This window comes from Dasypus novemcinctus, chromosome 10, assembly GCF_030445035.2.
Source record: "Dasypus novemcinctus isolate mDasNov1 chromosome 10, mDasNov1.1.hap2, whole genome shotgun sequence".
Lineage (NCBI taxonomy): Eukaryota > Metazoa > Chordata > Mammalia > Cingulata > Dasypodidae > Dasypus > Dasypus novemcinctus.
The window spans coordinates 7807302-7832151 of NC_080682.1; the positions used below are offsets into that span (position 1 = coordinate 7807302).

General features: G+C 53.5%; 1 protein-coding gene across 4 annotated transcripts in view; it reads left to right on the plus strand.

Moving 5' to 3' along the window:
* The first annotated feature begins 8585 nt into the window (after window positions 1–8585).
* The window catches only part of SPTBN2 (spectrin beta, non-erythrocytic 2), a 45386-nt gene continuing 29121 nt past the window's right edge, over window positions 8586–24850 (plus strand). Inside the window, exons 1-10 of one of the 4 annotated variants that reach the window (XM_058305123.2) lie at window positions 13876–13907; window positions 14586–14630; window positions 15036–15215; window positions 19833–19984; window positions 20756–20929; window positions 21736–21827; window positions 21965–22045; window positions 22365–22480; window positions 23780–23892; window positions 24029–24216. In XM_058305123.2, coding sequence (XP_058161106.1) covers window positions 15059–15215; window positions 19833–19984; window positions 20756–20929; window positions 21736–21827; window positions 21965–22045; window positions 22365–22480; window positions 23780–23892; window positions 24029–24216 — 1073 coding nt within the window. In that variant the 5' untranslated portion in view covers window positions 13876–13907; window positions 14586–14630; window positions 15036–15058. Of the gene's footprint in view, window positions 8804–9401; window positions 9505–13837; window positions 13908–14585; window positions 14631–15035; window positions 15216–19832; window positions 19985–20755; window positions 20930–21735; window positions 21828–21964; window positions 22046–22364; window positions 22481–23779; window positions 23893–24028; window positions 24217–24850 lie in introns of those variants that run through there. The other 3 variants (XM_058305120.2, XM_058305121.1, XM_058305122.2) reach the window with 3 other exon arrangements.

Consider the following 24850-nt stretch of genomic DNA (forward strand, 5'->3'; position numbering starts at 1 on the left):
ACACAGGATTTGAGACGACTAACCATCAAGATGCACACAAATGTTCAAAATCAAATTAATGAGTTGAAACAAAATATGGCTAAAGAGATAAAGGGCATCAAGAAGAATTGAGTGAGCACAAAGAAGAATTTGAAAACCTGAACAGAAAAGTAACAGCTCATGGTAATGAAATACACAATAGGACGGGAAGCAGACTTGGCCCAGTGGTTAGGGCATCTGCCTACCACATGGGAGGTCCGTGGTTCAAACCCCGGGCCTCCTTGACCCATGTGGAGCTGGCCCATGCACAGTGCTGATGCACACAAGGAGTGCCATGCCACGCAGGGGTGTCCCCTGCGTAGGGGAGCCCCATGTGCAAGGAGTGCACCTTGTAAGGAGAGCCGCCCAGCGCGAAAGAAAGTGCAGCCTGTCCAAGAATGGCACTGCACACATGGAGAGCTGACACGACAAGATGATGCAACAAAAAGAAACACAGATTCTTGTGCTGCTGACAACAACAGAAACGGACAAAGAAGCAGCAGCAGCAAATAGACATAGAAACAGACAATCGGGGTGGGGGGGAGGGGAGAGAAATTTAAAAAAAGACACAATAGGTGAGGTCAAAAACATGTTGGAACAACAGCAACAACAACAAAAAACACGTGAGCACGTACAGCAGCAGACTCAAAATGATAGAAGAAAGAATAAGGGATGCAGAAGACAGAAGAACTGAAATTGAAGAGAGAAAAGAACAGAGAAAAAAAGAATGGAAAAATTGAGCAGAGGCTTAGGGAGTTGAATGATAACATGAATCACAACAATATATGTGCCATGGGAGTTCCAGAAGGAGAAGAGAAGGAAAAGGGACAGAAAGAGTATTTGAGGGGAACAGATGTGGCTCAAGCAGTTGGGTGCCCACCTCCCACATGGTAGGTTCTGGGTTGGGTTCCTGATGCCTTCTAATGAAGATGAGCAAGACATCGAGCTGATGAGAAGGACTGGCATGGAAAGCTGACACAACGAGCTGATGCAATGAGTTGACATGACAAGAGACACAACAAGCAGGGAGTGGATGTGGTTTAAGCAATTGGGCACCTCCCTCCCAAATGGGAGGTCCTGAGTTCAGTTCCCTGTGCTTCCAAACAAGAAGATGAGCAGACATGGAGAGCACACAACAAGCAGACACAGAGAGCAGACAGCAAGCACAAACAACAAGGGGTGGTGAACAAATAACTAAACAAATAAATCTTTTAAAAAAGAGAAAGAGAGAGTATTTGAGGAAATAGGAGCTGAAAAATTCCCAATTCTCATGAAAGAAATGAATTTACATGTCCAGGAATCACAGCATACCCCAATAAGTAAAAATCTGAAAAGACCTACTCCAAGACACATACCATGCAGAATGTCAAACGTCAAAGATAAAGAGAAAATTCTGAAAGCATCAAGGAGAAGCAAACCAGCATGTACAAAGGATGCCCAGTAAAACTTAGTATGAACTTCTCATCAGAAATCATGGAGGCAAGGAGACATGGTATGATACAATTAGGATACTGAAAGAGAAAAAGTGCCAGCTGAGAATTCTTTATACAGCAAAATTGTCTTTCATATATGAATGAGTTTAAAATATTAACCAACAAACAGAAACTGTGAGAGTTTGGAAAAAGAATCCACCTTTGCAGGAAATATTAAAGGAAGCCCTGCAACCTAAAAGAAAAAGACAGGAGAGGACTGGGGGAGAGAATAGAAGAAAGAATAGCAGAAAGGATAACCAAAAGAGTAAAAAGACAGGCAAAAATAAGATATGACACAAAAACCGAAGAATAAAATGGTGGAAGTAAATAATGCATTTACAGCAATATCATTGAATGTGAATGGATTAAACACTCTAATCAAAAGTTATAGGCTAAAAACAAACAGAAAGAAATACGTAGGTAAAAAGTTATAGGCTGATAGAATGTATAAAAAATGTGAGCCATCCATATGCTGCCTACAAGAGAGTAACCTTAGACCAGGGACACAAACTGGCTGAAAGCAAAAGGTTGGGAAAAGATAGTGCATGCAAACAGTAAAAAAAAAAAAAAAAAAAGAACTGGCAGAAACATCTTTCTCAAAAGTCCAGATAACACTTAAAGGACTGCAATAACTGGGCAAGCACTGAACAAGAGAAAGGCTATTTAAAAGTAGTAAGATCTCATGGTTCCCTGACCAATGCCTTCCTCCCCTCTCACCAGCTTGGCTCAGAACTGGCTGGGCTTCTGGTTTAGATCCCTGGCTCAGCTTTCAGAAGGAGCAGAGTAATCCTCATGGAAACAGTGGGAGCATGTATGTCTGGCTCGATCTGTCTGCTGGTGGCCTGAGGGACTCACTGCTCCAGAATTTGCCCTAAATGTGGAAGGCAGTTCACAGAGCTCTCTTACAGAATGCTGTGAGAGAGCAAAGGAGTCCTGCTATCAGAGGGGCATTCTCCACTGTATAGCGGAATTACCAGAGTCACATGCACGTGCCTAAGACAAGAGGCCTGGGCAGAAAGGATCAGAGCAGCCCCTATGCTTTGGCTTGGAGCTATTCCTCAAACTCATTATATGGATCAGCCCTGAAGGAAAGCACTCTCACAGGTCAATCTGAAAAGACTGGGAAAGGCATTTACTCTATCTTCTTTTTTATTTTTTTAGCTCCTGGCATTCAAGGAAAGCTCAATTGTAACACTAGTTGGATATAAGCTTAATGAACAGACACTCAGAACACATTAAAATAGCAAAATAGCCAGGTTTCAACAAAAGATTGCAAAATATACCAAGAAAGAGGAAGTGATGGCCCAGGTAAAGAAGAATAAAGCATTAGAAACCCTCAATGAGGAGGACTAGACCTGAGATATACAAACAAAAGATTTTTTCAAATGTTCCTAAATACCCTCAAAAAGTTAGAGGAAAACATGGACAAAACAAACAAACAAACAAACAAACTAAAGGAAATCAGGAAAACAATAGGCAAACACAAAGATAATATCGATAGAGAGACGGAAATTATGAAAAAGAACCAAAGAGCACTTAAGACCATAGTAAAAGAGTGAAGTGGATGTGGCTCAACTGATACAGCATCCGCCTACCATATAGGAGGTCCAGGGTTCAAACCCAGGGCCTCCTGGCCTGTGTGGTGAGCTGGCCCACGCACAAGGAGTGCCATGCCACCAGGGTGTCCCCTGCATAGGGGAACCCCACACACAAGGAGTGCACCCTGCAAGGAAAGCCACCCCGTGCAAAAAAAGCGCAGCCCACCCAGGAGTGGTGCCACACACATGGAGAGCTGATACAGCAAGATGATGCAACAAAAAGAGACACAGATTCCTGGTGCTGCCAAGAATGCAAGCAGACACAGAAGAACACATAGTGAATGGACACAAGAGAGCAGACAATGGGGGGAAAGGTGAGAGAAATAAATAAAATAAATATTTTAAAGGAATAATAATAATAACAAAAAGACCATAGTAAAAGAAATTAACTATTCCCTGGAGGGGTTCAAGAGCTGGTAAAAGAAAGCATCAGTGAACTAGAATATAATATCATTGGAATCATCCAGTTTGAAGAGCAGAAAGGAAAGAAAGAAGAAAAGTGAACAGAGCTTGAGGAACCTGTGGGACACCATCAAGCATACCAATATCCATATTGCAGGAGGCCCAGAAGAAGAAATAGAGAAAGGGACAGAGAGACTATTCAAAGAAATAACAGCTGGGTAAATATAAATGTCAGTAGTATATTGTATTTTTTTTCTCCTTTACTTTCGTTTAAATGTCACATTAACAAAAAATGAGATCCCCATACACCCCCCACCCCCGTCACCCCACTCCTCCCACATCAACAACCTCTTCCATCATCGTGGCACATCCATTGCATTTGGTGAATACATTTTGGAGCACTGCTGCCCCATGTGGATAGTGGTTTACATTGTAGTTTACACTCTCCCCCAGTCCACCCAATGGGCCATGACAAGACATACAATGTCCAGCATCTGTCCCTGCAGTACCACCCAGGACAACTCCAAGTCCTGAAAATTCCCCCATATCATATCTCTTCTTCCCTCTCCCTACCCTCAGCAGCTACCATGGCCACTTTCTCCACATCAGTGCTACAATTTCTTACATCACTAATCAGAATAGTTCCATAGTAGAATATCAGTAAGTGCACTCTAATCCATACTCTATTCCTCCATCCTGTGGACCCTGGGATGGTGATGTCCACTCCACCTCTGTATCGAGAGGGGGCTTAGATTCCACATGGATGATGGATGCAATTCTCCTGTTTGCAGTTGTAGGCACTCTTGGCTCCCAGGTATGGTAGTTGACCTTCTTTACCTCCCTGTTAGCTGGCTGGGGTAAGTCCAATAAACCAGAGGGTAGGAGTTGCAAGTCTGCTGAGGCTCAGGGCGTAGCTGTCACAGGATACCGTATTTTTGGTTTGTAACTCCACTTTTTACTTCCTACAGTATCTAAAATGCAAATGCATAAAATTTACTTATAAATTGGGGGAAGCAGATGTGGCTCAAGCATTTGGGCTCCCATCTACCATATAGGGGGCCTCAGGTTCAGTCCCTGGGCCTCATACCACAGAGAGCCCATGCAGAGGAGAGCTGGTCCACACTGGCACCACGAGCTGACACACGAGCAACAAGATGACACAACAACAACAAAAAAAAAGACACAGAGGAAAGACAATGAGAGACACAACAAACCAGGGAGCTGAAGTGGCTCAAGCGATTGAATGCCTCTCTCCCATGTCCGAGGTCCCAGGATCAGTTCCCTGTGCCTCCTAAAGAGAAGACAAGAAGAGAAGACAGCAAACACAGAACATGCAGTGAATGGATACAGAGAGCAGACAGCGAGTGCAGATGGCGGGGTGGGGGTGAGATAAACAAAAAATAAAGTAAATCTTTAAAAAATGATAAATTGGTAGGTTTTAAAACTCATAATGTATAAACATGCAATTTGTGACAGAACTACATAAAGTAGGAGTAAGGGAGGGGCATAGGAATATAGCTTGTGCATACCATTGATGTTAAGTTGGTATCAAGGCAAACAAAATAGTTATAGATTTAGGATATTAAATTTAAACTCAATGGTAACTACAAAGGAAATACTGGATAGTATGCACGCTCATAGAGACAGAAATTAGAGTACAGGTTGCTGGGCGTGGGGGACAGGGCAGCAGGAATAGGGAGTTAGTACATAATGGATTTGGGGTTTTTGTTTAGAGACATAGGAAAGTTTTAGTAATGGAAGGTGGTGAGGCCACCATAATATTGTGAACGTGATCAATCCCACTAAATGCTATGCTTGGGAGTGGATGATATGAAAAAGTTTATGCTATTTAAATATTCCCACAATTACAAAAAAAAGAAGAGCAACTGAAAAGACAATGACAAGCAAATGTAGTACATGATCATGCATGGGATCTAACAAGGGAGGAGAAAAGGCTCAAAGGGATATTATTAAGATACATGAAAAATTGGAATGCAGACTGGAAGCTTTATATCAATGTTAAATTTCTTGAATTTGATAACTTGAACCATATGTAAAGTGGCTACATAAGTGAATATTCTCATTCTTAGGAACAAGTATTATGTGATCAAGCAGCATGAGATATACAACCTACATTCAAGTGTTCAGAAAATGGATCGACAGATGGATAGCGAGAATGATATGGCAAATATGACAAAATGTTAAAATTGGGAGGTCTGGGTTTCTGGGAGGTAGGGGTATTCTGGAGCCTCTGGATGAGGTTTGTATTATTTTTGAAACTGTCCTATAAGTTTAGAAGTACTTCAAAACAAAAAATTAAAAATAAAACCTTTCCCATCTCAACCACTCCCAAGAATACCATTCAGTGGGATTAATTGCATTCACAATGTTCTGTTACCTTCACCACCGACCACATTATACTTTTTGATGAAATATCTGAGGGGTTATTTTATTAATGTCTGTCTACTCCCACCAGACTGTAAGCTCCAAGAAGATAAAGACAGTGTCCATTTTACCCATCATTATATCCTGAAATCCTAGCACAGTGCCTAGCACATAGTAAGCCCTCAACAAATATTTTTGGAATGAATGTTTAGTTGAATGGGAGGCGAGAATATGGGGACAGTGAGTGGAAATGACTCAGGGTAACTGTGAACATAAACAGTGAGGGTGCTACAGGAGGAGAACCAGGATTGATGGCGGGCTTTCAATAATTTCTAAAGCCAGCAGACACGTGAGCACGTTTAAATGCTGATGGGAGGGAGCCAGCAGAAAGAGAGCTCACCACAAGGAGTATGGGTCATGAGGTTGCAGGAGAGGATGGGAATTAGAGCAAGGGCAGAAAAATCAGCCTTAGACAGATGGACGGACAGGAACAAGAGTGAAGAATCCAGCTAAGTCTGTAGGGTCATTGGCAGAAAGTCCTACCAACCCCTTTCTGTGAATCTTAGTAGTGTAAGCAGCAAATCTCCGAATCCAGATATTGCTGCTCAGCATGCTTGGTGGACATCATGCCATTCACTTTTGCCACTCTGATTAAAAGGAAGCAGACATTTTCTTCATCATTGACTGTACTGACGCACTGCAGAACAAAATAACAAGTTTCCAAAGCAACTCAGGAACAAAGCTGAGACTAGCGATCTCGGTGTTCTCTTTATCAAGCATGCTTCCTCCCCAAATTGGGAAGAAGGATGGTAAAATAATAATGGCTGACACCAGTTGAGTGCTTACTATGTGTCGGGCACCATGCTAGTACTTTATCTGCAATAACTCATTTGGTCCTCGCATTGTGATACCATTTTAAAGGTGAGGAAACTGAAGCCCAGGGAGATTAAGTAACTTGCTCAAGGTCACACAGCTAGCAGATGGCCAAATCAACTTTAAACCCAGAGAGTCTGGATCTAGAATCTGCGATTTTAATCATTCCACTCCACCCCCTCTCTAGGATGGGGAGAAAGAGCATGTTAGAAATCTGAAGACCTGGAGTCTCTAGTATGAACCAGCTCTGTGTACTTGGCAGTCACCCAGCCTTCTGCACATCAGTCTGCTCATCAGTAAAATGGGAATGATCAGGATAATGGCCACCACGCTTACCTTATGTGACTTCTGAAAGGATCATGAAATGCTGAAAATGGAAAACATTATAAAAAAGAGATTATTAGTATGCTGATCATAAGACCCAATATCCTTGTCCTCTCCTTGGACCACAATCTACTAGGCTGCTGTTGAGACTTTGAGAGTCCTCTAACCGCAGCTCTCCTGCCATCCAGCAGTAGCAGGCTGGTGGTCACAGATCTTCGGGCAGGTCAGGTGATTCGCATGGCATCAGCTTTAGCATCCCTGAGCCAATTTCCTTGATGACTATTATGCACACCTTGGTGCCTCGTTGGCCCTGGACCCACAGGCACACACTTACTCCCACCTCTCAGAACAGCTGCGGTCCCTCCCTCTTTTGATTCCAATGCAATTACCTGAAGGAGTTATGGTTTAAAAAAAAAAAAAAAAAGCCTGAATTAATAGCTAGTGGGGAGATGCAAGCCATCAGGTTGAGTCAAACCTGTCCCAATTTAGTTGCAGAACCACAGACTTTCAGCGCTAAAAGAGAACTTCAAGGTCATCTTTTAGTGCAACTGCCCAATCTCCCCCCCACCCCGCACCAAAAAAACCCATTTTATAGACCAGGAGAACTGAGGCCAAGCAGATGAGATGACACAACAAGTTAGTACTGGGAGCAGGATTTTTTTTAAAACTTGAAAAATGTTTTCAAGTAGGTTCAACACCAATGATTTTGCCTTGTCAAAATTCTATCTGCAAAGTACTTCAGTATATAATTGTTTCAGTATGAAAGAAGAGCTCAATCCTAAAATTCCCCTACTGTCAAAGTTATTATAAAACCTTAAACTTAATCATTTACCCAAAGCCCATTCTTTACTGCAGTTGCCCTTATTTGGCCATTTTAGGCATTCTGCAGGTAGAAAGGAGCCCCCAGCTTCAGGGATGAAATGTCTGGGCCCCAGACTTCTTGGTACCAAGCACAGCCTGTTACTCACTAGTTCATCTCGAGCTCAGTTTCCTAGCCTGGGAGAACTGGACCTACCTCCCAGTTGGTGGGAGATGGGTGGTCACATGAGACAATGTACTTCTAGCCCCTACCTGGATCTCCCATGTGGGAAGCTGGTGCTCAACCACACGAGCCACTGAGCCACATGGTCTTCCCTGAGTTGCTTTTTGTTTGTTTGTTTTTGCTGGTTGTTTGGTTTTTGTTATTGTTGTTTTTTTGGGAGGCGCCAGGAACCAACCTGGGACTTCCCATGTGGGAGGCAGACAGGCGCTCAACTGCTTGAACCACATCCTTCTCCCTACATTCTTAGACCTTTGTTATTATTTGGGCATAATTCCTCCCTCTGCAAAGCAGACAGCAGTTCACCTTGGTTAACGACCTTAGACCTTAGACCACCCAGGTACTGATAAACCAAGGAGAACTCCAGGCACACCAGGCCTAGAAATGCCCATTCCCCACCCCCTCTCCCCCTTAAGACAGTGATAGGCCGGAATTCTCCTGGTTGATAAATGAGAGGAGCTGAGAAGCTGCAGTGATGAGTGTTCCCAGAATCTGATTTGTGAGAAGGCGAATCTCCGGCGCGAGTACCATGGAGATGCTTTGGAAAAGAGAGCCGGGCCTCCCTGCCTGAGGGAGGACAGGAGCGAGAGGAGGCGGATGGAAGACATGCTTAAGGGAAATGGTCTGGAGGTGCCAAAGAAGAAACTGAGAAAAGGAAAACAGAGGCTGAATCTGGAGAAAGCATCTCCTTGGTGAGTATCACTAAAGGAAGCATCGCGGGTTCCGGGGATACGGATTTTGGATAAAATGCGGGATAGGGACATCGGTGGGGTGTGAGAACTGCTGGAGACCGAGCCCCGTAAGCTGTGGGGGGTACCCAGGCAGCCCGGGGATGACGCGGGGCTGGCGAGGGCCGGAAGGCGGGGTTATGGGGGACACCGAGGGTGGAGGCGGGGGTGGGGGTGGGGGTGGGAGATGGTGGGGACCCGGCCGCTGAGCCAGCGCCGCGTTCGCCCGGGGCAGGTCAGCGACCCCGGGCAGGGGAGCTGCGGGGAGAACCGACCGGGGCCGCGGTTGCCATGGAGCCGGGCGGGGAGGGGGTGACTCGGGCCCCGCCCCGAGCCCCGCGGGGCCGCCGGCTCCAGATGGTCCAGGGCCTCCCGCGGGAGCCGGCGGCCTGCGGCAGGGGGAGGCTATTGTCCTCCTTCCGCGGCGCCGCAGTCCCGCCGCTCGCGCCCGCGCGCCGCCACGCGCCCCGCCGCCACCGCCGCCGCCGGCCCCGCGCGCTCCGCGCGCCGCTCGCGCCCGGTGACAGCGCCCGCCCGCCGCCCGCCGTGCGCCCCCGCGGCCGCCCGCAACCGCCCCTCGCGGCCCGGCTGCGGGCGCGGCGACGACCGGTGCGCCCCGCTGCCGCCGCGCCCCGCCCGCCCGCGGCCGGCGCCTCCGCGCCCAGGTAGGTGGCAGGCGCCCGGACTCGCTTTGTCCCGGCCGCGGGGGGCGGCGCGCTTTGTGCAGCCGCGTGCGGGGTCGGGGTCGGGGTCGGGCCGGGCCGGGAAAGCTGGGCGGGAGCCGCGCCGAGGAGCACGGCGCCCGGCCCTCGCTCCCGCCGGGTCCTGGGGGCAGGATGGAGAGAGTCATGTGCCAGCCTCCCAGGTAACAGCCAGTCCGAGGACTGGGGGGTTGGGGACGAGGCTGGGGGGCCGTGGGCCTCTCTGGAGCTGAGAGAAGAGTCTGGAAGAGTTCGGGCTGACAAATGCGTCCGCGCACCGGGGGCGGCTCGGCTCGCCGCGGGTGTGACAGCGCCACCGTGCCCGTCGCGGAGGCTCCTCGGGAACGAGGGGCAGGCGCTCGAGCGCACGCTTGGCTCCCAGTGCCCGGCGTCAGCGGGTGCCCGGCTCTCCCCCGAGCTTCTCGGGGGAGCTCCCTGTGGAGCCATGTGGGCTTCTCCTCGCCTCTTTGGTCGCTCCATGTTCTCCTTCCTGCCCCTCAAGTGTGCGTGGGCGTGCGGGACCAGGTTGGCTGTGGTGATGGTAACGATGGGTAGAGGGAGAGTGAGGCGGTGGGAAGCGGGTGGAAGGTGCCTCCGTGGCTGGGACATCAAGAGGGCTGTGCAGCCCCCCGGCACGGGATAAGGCCTCGTCGCGGGGGGAGTCCCAGTGCAGCACTCTCTGCTCCAGCTCCCAACCGCGTCACCACGTAGGCCCCATGACACTGCTCGCTGAGAGGCCGGCTTACCCCTGCTGGCACCTGCTCCATGCGGCCTGGAGGGTGCCCCCAGCCGCCCTCCTGCGCCTCCTTTCCAGCGCTGGAGAGCTTGGAGGCTCTCCTGCCTGGGCAGGGTGTCCACAAGCCAGTTTTCCTTGTGGGTGAATAGGGCAGAGTGAGTTCCAAATCTGTCTCTTAGACTGGGGTGCTGGATGACTTCTTGGCACATGCAGAGGAGCAAAGAATTAGGGAGGGGAAAGCTAAGAGAGGTTTTCAATTTGTCCCTAAAACAAACTGCTGTGACCTCGGACCTGGGGTGGTGGGGAGCAGGGGGCTGAAAATGAGTCGGAATAATTCGGCTCCTGACAGAGGATTCTAAAGGAAAGGATCAAACAAAAACTCAGTCCCCCCTTCAACCCAGTTCCTAAATTCGTTGGGGGGAGTGTGGGTGCTTTACCAGGCCCACAGCCTGGGGGAAAGGGGGGGCCGGCTTCTTCTGCCTTTCTCTGCTTCTCCAGTTGCCCTCCGTGCACCCTTCCCTTGCCTTCCCGGGAGCCTTGTGTTTTCCTTTCTTTCTCTCTCTGCCAGATCACCCATTTATACTTCCAGTCGAACAGAAGATGTTTCTTTTGCCAGAGTCCCATTCTTTCTCATCCATTACTCATCCTGCTGCCATTTCTCTAACCCTGCCTCTCTGTGGCTCTCTAGCCATCGTGTCCTCCGTCCACATGTCAGGGGCCATCCGCTCTGTTGGTCTCATCGGCTCTAGAGCCCTCTGTCTTCATTCTCGTTTCTCAGTGTTCGAGCCTCCTGGCTCCTGGTGGGTCTTGAGGTTTCTGAAGTTTTGTTGGAGTTTTGCCCGGCGAGGGCCTGAGCGCACCCGGCCGTGAACCCCAGGGCACCCGCGTCCCTGAGCGCACAGCGCCTCTGACCAGTCCCGGCTGCTCCTCCTCTCCCCACCCCCGAGGCCCTCAAAGTGGGATCCTCAGACCAGCAGCTTTAGCAGCACCTGGGAACGGGTGAGAGGTGCAGCGTCTTGGCCCAGCCATCTGTTCTAACAGCCCTCCAGGAAATGGGGGCCGTGCGAGCTTGAGACTCCCTGGTCCTGACCTAGAGCACTCAGGACTCCGGCCGAGGCACAAGTACATCCCCTGATCCCGTTTCCCTTCTTTCCTTGAGCTTTTCTCTAGCTCTAAGAAAGATGTTAACAATGGCAAAAAAATGTTTTTTAAAAAAAGGTCAATTCATTCAGCATACCTTCATTGACTTCCTATTGCCCTAGGTTTGGAAAACACAAAAAATGAGTAAGATGCAGCCCTCATTCTCGATGAGTTAAAAGTGGAGCAGGCAGAGAGGCACATAAACAATCGACTGTAAGACAATGTGATAAGGGCAATAATAGCTGCACATCTCAAGTGCCGGGGAAGCACACAGGAGGGAATGACAAGCTCTCCGAGGGAGGTAGAGAATTAATCAGGAGCAGGATGTGGTGAGAGGAGGAGTGAGGGTACAAGACAGGCTCTGGCCCTGGGGGTAGGGTCTCTAGCTTCATGCGCCACTCAAAATGGAGGGAAGGGGGACAGCTGCCCTTGGGGATGGACTTGTGGCTGAGCCTTCTGCATCCAGTAGCACTTGGCTGTAGGTTCCGGCAGGACCCCAAGCCTGCAGCTGGCAGGAGTGGCATTTTCCTGGCACTCACAGCGTAAGCTACTTGGGCCTGGCCCCGAGGTCAGGGGCTAAGAAGAAGGTGCTGGCAAAACTGTAATGTGGAGTAGCTGCTGCCCTGTCCCTTCGCCAGAGTTCAGGAAGCCCCAGAGGAGAATAAGGTTGAGGATTCACCAGGGTGGAGAGAGACAGGGGTTGTGGATCTGGGGGGCAGGCAGGAAATGAGATTCTCAGTGAAAAGAAACCGAACAGGATCTGCATAGAAGAAACTCAAATAGAAATCTGTAGGAATCTGGGGATGACAGCAGGGAGCTTGGAAAACACAATATATTGTCCAGAAGACCAGGGGGGCTGCAGAGCCAGGAGCCTTGAAAATCAACACCCAGAGACACAGAGGTAGGACCTCAGAGCCCCTGGGCCCATTGTCACCAGGGAGCACCATTCACATGGAAGTCTGTGGGAACAGACCCTCTGCAATAGAGGGGTCCCTTGGGAATCGGGGATCTAAGGACACCAGTGACATCTCTGGTCTTTATCTGTAGCACAGCCTCCCTGGCAAATCAGGACACAAAGCATGTATGTCTCAAACTTGATTTGGCCAGAAGGGCATCAGAGTGGTAGGCTATCTCTTTGGTGGGAGGGGAGGCTCCAGCTCTGTACTTTCCCCTTGCCTGAGAGGTCTGGCTCCTGTGTCTTAGCCCCAGTAGGATCTGTCAGGAAGGTTAAGTTGGATCACCAAAAAAAGAAGCTAAAGCAGTACATGCTTGGGTTCAGTGCAGTTTACCGGAGTCCCAGACCACATAATAGTACAGTCAGAAAGTCTGCTTCCTTAAGTTTCTGCTCTTTGTGGAATTCAAAGATATAAGTCAGGGTCCAGCAACCTCAAATGCCAACCAGATAACATAAACTTGTGGTGGGGCCTGCAGAGAAATGGAGCATGCAGGCCCACTCATGGAATCCAGGATCAGTTATTTTTTAACCAGCCTGTTGCCCAAACAAAACACGGCTAGAGGCTGATGGCAGCAGGTTCATGACTCTTGGTAAAGGAAAAGGGGCCATGGAAACAGGCAGCCAGGGAGCATCATATCTAGGTATTTTTGAGTGTGTGCTGGAAATATCCATTCCAGAGCTCAGCGTGAGTGTGCCAGTGCTGGTCAGGAAGCCCTAATCAAAATGGCAGAGATGGAAAGGAATTAGAATTTGGTTTAGGTACCCTACCCAGCAGTGGAAAGTACTAGGTGACTCTAGTCCAGGTCACGCCTTGCCCACAGCAGTGCTCTTTGCTCAGGGTGACTTAACTCTGCCCTCAAATTTATTTTCATATAAATATTTGCAGAGAAAACTCAGAGAATCTGTTGGGGATCGGGGGTGGGCGGGGTGGGGTGGATGAATTTGAAATGAGAAAGGAGTCCCAGGCCTAATGGAAATTAAGCTCCCTTTCCTATTGCAGGGAATCTAGGAACTTTAGAACCTCAGGCCTTTGCGCTTTATTAACTCTGCTTCCAGGACAATCCTTGTGTGCGTTTTCTCTTTGGGAGAAAAAAGGGGGTGCAGATAATCCTGTCCTTCAAGGACCAGACTCAGCTTCACAGACCCGGTCAATGACAGAAGGCAAGTTTGGCCTTTGTGTGTCCATGGGTACACACCTACCTACCTACCCACACATCATTCACCACCCATCACCACCCCAGAGGCTCACTGTACCTCTTTCCTTTCTAGAACCAGTGACTGCCATGATCCTAGCCTCAATCCTAGGAATGACTGCTAAGGATTTAAATGACTTATTTTTAAGAGGTACTGGGAAAATGAGATGCAGGATTGAGGGTTCTGATAAAGCCCACTCCATTCCTTTGAGTGACTGCTGAATGCTAGGTTACCAGAGCACTTTCAATAGTAGCAGATTTTTATTTTTAATCCCCAGCAGATAATCTGAAGCTCATTTGGTAGTTTTGAGAAGGACGGTGTCGGCTGGCGTAGGAGTCACAGGTAGGGAGTGGCTGTGGCTCAAGTGGTTGAGTGCCTGCCTCCCACACGGGAGGTCCCGATTTGGTTCCCGGTGCCTCCTGAAAAGCAAAAACAAAACAAGCAAAACAAACAAGGAGACCAACTCGGGAGCTGATGTGGCTCAGTGGTTGAGCACCAGCTTCCCACATACGAGGTCCCGGGTTCAATCTCTGGCCCCCAGCACCTCAAAAAAGAGTCAGAGGTAGTGCCGGCAAGCGGGTTTGGGCCCTAGAAGGGAGGGGTGGGTGCTGATCCCTCAGGGAGAGCCAACTCAGCGGTGCACTGAAGGGCCCCAGGAAGAGAGGAACATGCCAGTATTCTCCTGTTGAGAGGCCATGACCGAGAGCTTGTCCCCAGAGTCAGAAAACCTGCTTCAAAACTCAGTGTGTTGTTCCCTCCGGCTGCATGGCTTCAGCAGTGACTTAAACTCTTGCAGGGGCAGTTAAAAAGGGGTTGATGATGCACCCGCCCCATAGGGGGCTGGGATGAAGTGATGCACATGAATTCTGGGGACACATATCACAGTGACATTTATCCAGCACTGCTTAAGTCCTCCCTGGAGCGAACAAAAAGAAGCAAAGCAGAGAACCATCCAGCCTCCTGTGAGCTGCTGGGCGCCATATTGCTCCTTGCCTAATACTGCATCCCCGTCTTCCTTAGCTGGAGAGCAGGGTCTCAGCTTCTTCATTCGCAGACCACTACCAGGTAGAGGAGGCCAACTCGTGTGGCCTGGGCTCAGAAGGCTGTGCAGGAGACAGAATGAAAGAATTCGCTCTCTACGCTCTGCGTCTGCTGCCCGCATCACCCCCGTCTGCTCGCCGCTGTCCTTGGCCTGAGCTGCACGGAGGCCACCAGGGCTTCAGGCCCCGGCCCTGCCCTGAAGCCAGCGGAGCCGTCTTTCCCCGCTGCTCGAGCAGGCGCCACTGCGTCCCTGCCTCCCCCGGGAGGGTCTGTTGTCCTTCTGTCCCTCTGCTTCCCTGCTGGGCCTTCCCCCCTCTCACTAGGGCTGATTTTCTTTGGCCAGCAGGAGAGTGGAACAGAATGGGGGCAGGAGGGTGGAGGGTGCGGCTGGCCCGAAAGGCCTCTCACCAGCCACCTCGCCCCTTGCAGGAGCAGAAGAGCCCCTCGTCAGCATGAGCAGCACCCTGTCGCCCACAGACTTCGACAGCCTGGAGATCCAGGGCCAGTATAGCGACATTAACAACCGCTGGGACCTGCCCGACTCCGACTGGGACAATGACAGCAGCTCGGCCCGCCTCTTCGAGAGGTCCCGAATTAAGGCCCTGGCAGGTGAGCCCGTCTTCCCACCCCAAACCTGCTGGACCAGGGAAGATGCCGAGGAAGCTGGGAGGGGAGAGTCCTTCGACTTTATGGGAAGACTCACTTTCTTTTTAAGCTGCTATGCTGAAATGGAAGCCCTGGGGCACCCCATCCAACCCCTGATCCCCAACTCCAGCTTCCCAGAACAAGTGTCATGCCATCCAGAACGTTCCCAAGCATACAGAAGCTGGCCAGCCCTGGACTGTGCTCCCCTGACCTCGGCTGATGCAAACAGCCGCCGTCCCTGGCTTCTGTCCCTCAGTCGTGTCCTTTCATTCTTATTCACTCTTCCTCCTGCCATGACTTGGGTGCCTGCCCACTGCCCCCTTGCCCTTCAGCCCCTCATGGTGTTGCCCTTGATCTCCACTGTCGTTTCCCAACCTGCTCTGCCTCCTATCCATCCTCCCCTAACCCTCCCCACCTGTTCCATCCACCTGCCACCTGTTGCTCCCATTTTTCCGGCTACCTGTCCCCTCCACCCAGTGCAGGCTTCCGCAGCCGCCCGTTCTCCCGGGGTTTGCTCTCCTCCTGCCCCGGCCCCTGCCCTCCCCTTCGGCCAGGGCTCTCCCCTCCATCATCTCGGAGCACAAACAAACCCGTCAGACGGGCCTCCCTGCGTTCCGGGTAGGAGTTGTCATGGCAATGCAAGTGCCACCTGACACCACAGCAGCTGGCATGGGGCTGAGTCACCCTCACACCCCAAGGCCACCCATCCCATCGGGCTTCCTTCTCCACCCCACCCTTGACCTTGCCACTGACCTACTGGCCTCCCAGCCAGGGTCCAGTGCCTCAGGTCCCAGCCACTCCCACCCGGGAGGCAGGCTGGCCTCCTGGAGGAGGAAAAAGGCTGCCTGTTTTACAGGATCACCACGTGACGTTTTTACGGGACGGGTTCCCAAGCCCCTCCCTGGACAGACTGAATTAGAATCTTTGGATGTTCAGTCCAGGATTTTTTAAAAGCCCCCTGAATCAATTTTGGGCAGCTAGCCCAGTAACAGTCTGCATGGTGGCCAGAAGTGTTGGGGATCCCTTATCACTTTCTCCCTGGGCCTCTGTCCCTCTGGTAGGGTCTGCCAGGGGCTTGTGAAATGCCCACGTTGGTGCTTCTGTGGATCAGAGAAGACAGAAGACAAGAGGGTTATGAGAGGGGCAGCTCTTTTGGGGAAAGCTACTTAGTCCTCCGCATGGGTTGGGTACCCTGGTGGACTCCTGTAGCCCCAGTACTGTCATGAGGTCTGTGTGCACATGACACGACACCCAGTGCTGCCCTGGCATCTGTGTGCATGACACGTACCACCCAGTGTGGTCCTGGTGTCTGTATACATGTGCCATAAGCCACCCAGTGCTGCCCTGGCATCTGTGCACACACGACATGAGCCACCCATTGCTGTCCTGGTGCCTGTGTGCATGACACGTGCCACCCAGTGCTGTCCTGGCATCTGTATTAATGACATGTGCCACCCAGGACCGTTCTGGTGTCTGTGTAACTGTGCCACAAACCACCCAGTGCTGTCCTGGCATCTGCGTACATGTGACGTGAGCCACCCAGTGCTGCCCCGGAGTCTGTGTACCTGCCACAAGCCACCCAGTGCTGTCCTGGCATCTGCACGTGTGACACGCACCACCCAGTGCTGCCGTTAGGTGTTCATCGCCTCTGCACCAGGCTCTCCCGAGGAGCCGTCTCCACACTGCACAGTGGGTGCCTCATGAGGAGGTGCCAAATCAGCACCGAATGAATGGAAGCTGGGGAGGGGAAGTGACAAAAGCTGAAGCCCAGAGAGGCTAGGAAGGCAATCTGGCAGGTGGACCCTGTGGTAGGCTGGGCTTGGAGCTCTGGGATGGCGCCTGGTCGACGCTGTGGCAGGGAACGGGGCCCAGAGCTGGAGATGATGGAAACATCCCTGTCACACAGGCTTCTGTGCAGTTAGATGAGGTGACATAAGTCAGCCCTCACATGGCACCGTCACCTCCTGAGCTCTGCCTCTCCAGGAGCTCCCCATTTCCAGGCTTCCCTTCCTTTGCTTTCTGAACTGGAGAGCCAAACCCATGTCCCCAAAAGGGTCTTCCCAGGGTCACTCAGAGAGGGCCAAGCCTGCAGCCGTCGGGGAAGCAGGAGTTTGGGGGCTCCTCTCTCGGGTGTCCTGTCCTCTCTGGCAACTTGGAGCCCGACGGGCGGGTCTCCGAGGCGCTGGCAGGTCTCTCCCCTGCCCCTGCCGGGCCTGGCCCTGCCCAAGGCCGAGCTCCACCCACCCGCCCCTGCCACTGTCCAACCTGTTTGTCTGGAGCCGCCTCTGCCGCAGCCAGGCGCGCCCGAGCCAGTGAGTGTCCCAGCGCGCGTCCCAGGGCATCGCAGACCTCTCCGCCCCATTCCTGGGACCTCCATCCTTCCTGAATTCCCACCGCTCAGGCCCCCGGCCTTTCGGGGTCCCCAGCCCAGGCTGGGGAGCAGAAGCCAGGTCCTGCCCGGGCAGGGCGAGCATGGCCTCTGGGCCCCGGGCCCTGTAGGAGGCAGCAGCACCATGAACGGAGGGGGGCTCCTCAACGGGGCCGGGGAGCTTTACTACGAGAATGGGGGCGCACCCCCCATGCCCGGGGGCATCCTGCTCTCACCCGCCGCCTTCATCAACCCCGCTCAGTACGCCAGCGTGCTGGAAGGCCGCTTCAAGCAGCTCCAAGGTGAGCTCACCCGCCGGGAGGGCGGCCCCGGGGGCGGGGGGCTTGTGGGAAGACAACGTGGCGCTGCTCAGAGGGGGCTGGGTGCCAGGGGTCAGAAAAATACCAACATGTCAGGGGACTCGAGAGAGCCTAGGACACAGGGAACGGGTGTGTGTGTGTGGCTGTGGCCGGGTGGCATCTCCTCGGTGGGAACCGGAGGGAGCCAGGATGGGGTGTCTGTGGCAGCAAGGCTCCCCCACTTAGCGCAGTGGGTTTGTAGGGGCAGTGCCTGCCGGGAGAGTTCCAGAAGGAGAGAGGCGGCGCCTGCTGGTGGTTTTCCCAGGTTTCCGAGTGGGTGTGTGGATGTGTGCGAGGAGGCAGTGTGTGTGGAAATTGAGTGTGTCAAGGGGAGTTTGTGCAAGTAGGGTCAAGGGCCCATCTGAGCTGGCATGTGTTCGTACAGGCACAACGATTTTAAGTGTATTTCTGGGCGTCATGGTGTGTTGTGTGTGGGGGGTGTTTCTGGATGTCGGGGATACCTGGGGACCTTGTGGAAGCTGCCCCTCGTCCCTGGGCTTGCTTTGCCTCCTGGCTGCGCCTCTTGGTGTACCTGCCCTTCCCATCTGCCTGTACGCCTCCCCCAGGGGGCCCGAAGTCAGGGCAGTGCTCAGGCAGTCCAGCAATGATCCGGGCCACCCCTGGCTCTGCCTGCAGACCCCGAAAGGGACCCAAAGCCACTCTTGTTCCATGGGTGCTACGGAGCACAGTGCCCGCTGTCACAGGACCCCGAGGTCGGGCGCAGGTGCAGGAGGCGTGTCTCTGTGTGCGTCTGACGGCTGCGGTGCGTGGGTGTGTGAGATGCAGGGACGGGTCTTTGAGGTTTCCCACAGGCCGCTGCTGGGAAGGAAAGGCCCCTGGGGTCCTGGCCTGGCACCGGCTCCTCCCCAGGGAACTGGCACAGCCCTAGGCACTGACGCTTCCTACGGGCTGGGCCTCTGCCCCGGCCCTGTCGCTGAGGGCTTATACATTTTCTAAATGTTGCTCTTCTGTGGGACCTCACAGCATGCCCCACCCGCAGCACCTCCTGTAGCTGGGCAGAGAGTGGCTTCCCAGCCCCTTGGAGATCGGCGGCCACCTGTCTGGCTTGTGCTCGCTGTTTCCCCAGCTCCCAGCTTTCAGGGTCTTGCTTGTCCTCTCGGCACAGGTGCGCCTTGGCGCGTTGGTGTCTGGGGGCTGGAGCCCCCTGGAGCCTGCTCAGTGAGCCCACCCCAGCAGGGTGGTGGCCAGTCTTTCCTTTCACTTGTCCGAGGAGAGCGCGCTGCCTCTCCAACATCCTGCTAATGACCACTGGGAGGCCCGCTGCTGTAATTTATTTCCACACCCGTGCCTTTGTCCACGCCCGGAAAGAGAGCGTGACTGCCCCTGAGCGGTCTCTGTCTCCTCCAGGCTTGGGTCCCTCCATTGTGACGGTAACTCCCTGAGGAGCTGTTTTGTGCCGGGTCCCCAGCCAGGTGTTTTGCACCCACTGTCTCATTTAATCAACACCGTAACCTGATGGAGGTGAAAGTAACCTGCCCATTTTACAGATGAGGAAACGGAGGCTCTGAGGGACAAAGTAACCTGCTGATCCCCGCCAGAACCCAAACCCCAAGCCAGGCCGTGCGACGCCAGCGCCGAAGCCGCACCCCTTCACCCTTTCCTCTCAAAGCCGATTTTCTGTCCCTCGCTTCTGTCCTCGTCCTTGCTGGTGAACACACTCCAGTTACTTTATTTCCCAGCTTTTTCAGTTACAGATCTTCCTCTTAGCCATCTTCCTGCCCCTCAGGCACCCCCGTCCCTCCGCTTTCCGGTTCCCTGATGTAGGGGCCGTCCTGCCAACTGCCATTTGCTTTGTCCTTGAGGCACAGAAATGACCCCGTGTTGCGTCCACAGATGAGCGAGAAGCGGTGCAGAAGAAAACCTTCACCAAGTGGGTGAACTCGCACCTGGCCCGGGTGACGTGCCGGGTGGGAGACCTGTACAGCGACCTCCGGGATGGGCGCAACCTCCTCAGGCTCCTCGAGGTGCTCTCCGGAGAGACCCTGGTGAGCTGCGATCCGGGGCAGGGGGGGTCCCGTTCAAGGGGCCCGTGGTAGGAATTGCCCCGGGAGAGGAGAGCGAGGCTGCGGCGCGGAGAGCAGAGCTTCCCTCGGCCCCGTGGGGGGTTTCGTCCCGAAAGGCCGCGCTGCCCCGAGTCGACAGTGGCCTTGCTTCATGGAGACAGCACAGGGGCCCTCTTGATGACAATTCTTTTCCCACCCACTCGGGGTGGGGTTAATCCCCTTGGGAATCTTTTTTTTTTTTTTTTAAAGATTTATTTATTTATTTAATTTCCCCCCCCCCCTCCCCTGGTTGTCTGTTCTTGGTGTCTATTTGCTGCGTCTTGTTTCTTTATCCACTTCTGTTGTCGTCAGCGGCACGGGAAGTGTGGGCGGCGCCATTCCTGGGCAGGCTGCTCTTTCTTTCGCGCTGGGCGGCTCTCCTCACGGGCGCACTCCTCACGCGTGGGGCTCCCCCACGCGGGGGACACCCTTGCGTGGCACGGCACTCCTGGCGCGCATCAGCGCTGCGCATGGCCAGCTCCGCATGGGTCAGGGAGGCCCGGGGCTTGAACCGCCGACCTCCCCCTTGGGAATCTTAATCTGCCCCAAGCCTCCTCACCTGGAGCCTCAGCCTCGTGCCCGGAACCTTGGCCCCGCCCCGAGGTTGTCCCTGGGATCCCGAGGGAAGTCCTGGGGAGGGGCGCAGAGCAGGGCCGCGGGGAGGAGGAGGAGGCCCCCAGTCCTGGGCCACAGGCGTCCACCCCCCGCCAACAGCCCAAGCCCACGAAGGGCCGCATGCGGATCCACTGCCTGGAGAATGTGGACAAAGCGCTGCAGTTCCTGAAGGAGCAGAAAGTGCACTTGGAAAACATGGGCTCCCACGACATCGTGGATGGAAACCACCGGCTGACCCTTGGGCTGGTCTGGACCATCATCCTTCGATTCCAGGTACTCCAGCAGAGGGTTAGGCGGTCCCACTGCTCCCCGGGCCGTTACTGCTGGACCGTGACACCATAGATACGAAAACGCAGAGGAAGTTTCTAGAACCTTGTACAGCAGCTTTACCATTGCTGTGTCATCCAGGCAGGGACCGGATCTGTGGACTCTCCTTGTGGAACAGGATAGAGACCAGTTTGGGTGTGGTCGGACTCACCTGGGGAGTGCCCCGTGGCCTGATCTGTGGACTAGCCGTGTACAGTATGACCATAAGTTTGTCCCAAGGGGCTGGCAGTTTTAAAACCTGGCCCTTCACCACGCAGAGTTTGAGAACTGCCTTCAGGGTCTGGTCACTGGCTGCGCCCCGCTTCTTCCAGCTCTGCCTGTAATTCCTTCCGAGCACAGCTGGCCCAATGTCCTGAGGCCATCACAGCTCTTCCAATTGCCCCTTCACTTCCCGGGCATAACTTCCGCCCCCACTACCAGCCCTCAGTCGAGCTCCGTCAGCTTCACTTAGAAGCCGAGCTTCCCGAAAACATTCACTCATCCACCTGTGGTTCCCCATTTGGAGGAACCAGCATCCTCCACCCAGAGGCACCTCCACTCTTCCGACTTCCGCCCCGGCGCCCCGGCCTGCCGCCTCAGATCCCTTTGACCCACGATTCGTCCCTAGCCAGGTTGACAGAGCCCCGGGCTCAGGCTCAGGCCCTCCACCCCCGGGACAGGAGCCTAACGAGCCGTGTCCTGCTTTCACCTCTGAGCCCGTGGCAATACCAGGGGTCCCTGTTCAGGGAGCGGGCCCTTCCCTCCTGCCTTAGATCCAGGACATCAGTGTGGAAACGGAAGACAACAAGGAGAAGAAGTCGGCCAAGGACGCCCTGCTGCTGTGGTGCCAGATGAAGACTGCAGGGTGAGCGCGCCCGGGATGCGAGGCTGGGGGCGCTCGGAGGGCCTCGTAAGCACCGGGGAGCCCCACGCTGGGGACCGTCCTTGAGTCCCAGACTGGGGCTGGGCCCTCCTCATTGTTCTTCCGGTCCCTCTTTATAGGTATCCCAATGTCAACGTGCACAACTTCACCACCAGCTGGAGAGATGGACTGGCCTTCAACGCCATCGTTCACAAACACCGGTGAGAAGCCGGGGTCCGCGTACGGGCAGAGCCGCTGGGCCAGTTAATGACCGGCGCACACACTCGGGTAGAGGAAGAGGCCAGTGACACCGCCACTTACGAGGAATGACTGTCAGGCGGGGAACCAGCACGCCCTTGCGGTGGGAAGCGAGGGTGGGGCGTACAGGCTGGGCATCGGGGCAGTGGTGCGGGTTTGGGGGAGCCTAGTCCTGGGCAGGAAATGAATTGGGGACTGAGGTATAGAAACAGGAGTGGCTCTCCTTTCCCCCTTCAAGATCTTACGTGCTTCTGATCCCTTCCCTCTTCCCTCCCCACCCAGGCCAGATCTGCTGGATTTTGAGTCCCTGAAGAAATGCAACGCACACTATAATCTGCAGAATGCTTTCAATCTAGCCGAAAAGGAGCTGGGGCTTACCAAGCTGCTGGATCCCGAGGGTGGGGGCAGAGCTGTATAAGAGGCTGCGGGGTGGAGCCAGAACGTAGATTGTGGGTCCAGGGCCTGGGGGGTGGCGGGGAATGGGGGGACAGCTGCTCTTGTGTATGGGGTTTCTTTTTGGAGTGATGAAAACATTTTGGAATTAGGTGGTGTTGAGGGTTGCTCAACCTTGTGGATGTGCTAAAAACCGCTGAGTTGTATACTTTAAAAAGATGAAATTCAAGAGAGGCAGTCCGTGTGGCAGAAGGGTTCTATCCCAGCCCTGCCCCCCAGCTGCTGTGTGACTTAGAGCCAGTCGCTTGGCCTCTCTGTGACTCACTTACCTCGTCTCTTTAAAATGTGGAGGCCCATTCCTCATGGTCATTAAGGGCCCTTCTTTTGTTCTAAAATTCCAGAATTGGTCTTAGTCATTTTCTTCCTGTTTTCCATCCCCAGCCCCATCTCCTATGCCTCCTTAGTCCAAAGTGACAAATCTCAGCTCCGCGGTGATAGAAGCAGTCTAAACCCAATGTTCCTTGGAGAACATTTGAGAAGCCCTGCGATAAGAAAGAACATAGACGCAGCACTGGGGATTCTATGACTTTACGAGATGATTTAAATGGCCTCTGCGCGTGTTTTCTCAGAGGCAGTCGAGAGGCCGACCCATCTCATAGTCTTACATTTAGGGAGGAGAAATGCTGGCCTAAGTAAGAGGGCCCAGGGATTTCGAGTTGTAGTGAGTCTGGGTCCCTAAGGTGGAAGTGGAGATTTGGCTCGAAGGCCCTTGGCTGAACTTTGGGATTGAGGTTAGACACAGAGCCATGCCCGTGCCCTGAGTGGCACCGAGAGCCGGCCCTGTACCTGCCCCCTGGGCTCCCCAGGCCCGGTGCTCAGAACGTCCTGGCTCAGGAGGCTCCATTCCTCCCTCCTGCCTCGGTGTGCCCGAATCGGGCCAGTGCAGCCCGTCAAGTCTGTGATCCATCCCCAGAAACAGGCCCTGCTCTTTCTTGCCTTTCCTCCCCGGTGACTGATTCTGCGCTCCCCTGAGAATAATGGGCACAAGCCTCCTTGGGCTTCTGGGTTCTGAGCACTGCTCGGAGGGCCCTTCCCATTTTGGGGAGGTGGGGGGAGATGAGCTTCCTCCTGGCCTTGTCGTCTGCGTGGCTTGGGTGTCATCTTGCGCTGGAAGGGGCTGGAAGGACGCCTGCCTGCGACAGCCGGAAGGGCCCTGGGGTCAGGGTCAGGGGGTCAAGCTGCAGGTGTGGTTCCAGCAGGCACCTCCCTAGCCTCTGCCTGCACTGAGAGGTCCTTTTTCTCAGATGTGAACGTGGACCAGCCGGACGAGAAATCCATCATTACGTACGTGGCCACCTACTACCACTACTTTTCCAAAATGAAGGCACTGGCTGTGGAGGGCAAACGAATTGGCAAGGTACTCGCTGCCCCAGGGCGGGGGCAAAGGCCAGGAGAGGCCTGGCTCGGGGGCCCTCTATCCCTACGGCGGAGGCGGGGTGGGGCTGCGGGACTTGGGATCCTCCTGGGCAGCCCCCGGCTCTGCTGTCTGGCAGGTGCTGGACCACGCCGTGGAGGCGGAGCGCCTGGTGGAGAAGTACGAGTCGCTGGCCTCGGAGCTGCTGCAGTGGATCGAACAAACCATCGTGACCCTCAACGACCGGCAGCTGGCCAACTCCCTGAGCGGGGTCCAGAACCAGCTGCAGTCCTTCAACTCCTACCGCACGGTGGAGAAGCCGCCCAAGTAGGTGCCTCCCGGGCCACGCCCTTCCCTGCGCGCCCACGGGGTGGGGGGGAGCCTAAATTCAGGCAGCACTGCGAAGGGAAATTTGGCGATACCCGAATGCACCGGAGGATCATTTCCCCCAACTCAGAGCACCAGCAGCATCCAAACGACGTAATTGATCCAAATAAATCCCTTGATTACCCACTTCTAAAATGCATGCTGTGGAAATGGTGGCTACGGTGCATAGAGTTGGTGCAAGCCACTAAAATAAGATTGCCGGTTGTGGGGCTGCAGCCACCCGGCCCCAGTTTACAGACAGGTGGGATTTGGTTCTGACGGCGGGGTCGCTGCTAGCCTGCAGCAGGTTACTAAGGTCTTTTATTTTATTTTATTATTTTTATTTTATTTTATTTCTCTCCCCTTTTCCCCTCCCCCCCCATTGTCTGCTCTCTATGTCCATTCGCTGTGTGTTCTTCTGTGTCCGCTTGTATTCTTGTCAGCGGCACCCAGAATCTGTGTCTCTTTTTGTTGCATCATCTTGCTGCGTCAGCTCTCCATGTGTGCAGCACCACTCCTGGGCAGGCTGCACTTTTTTTGCGTGGGGTGGCTCTCCTTACAGGGCGTACTCCTTGCATGTGGGGCTCCCCTACAT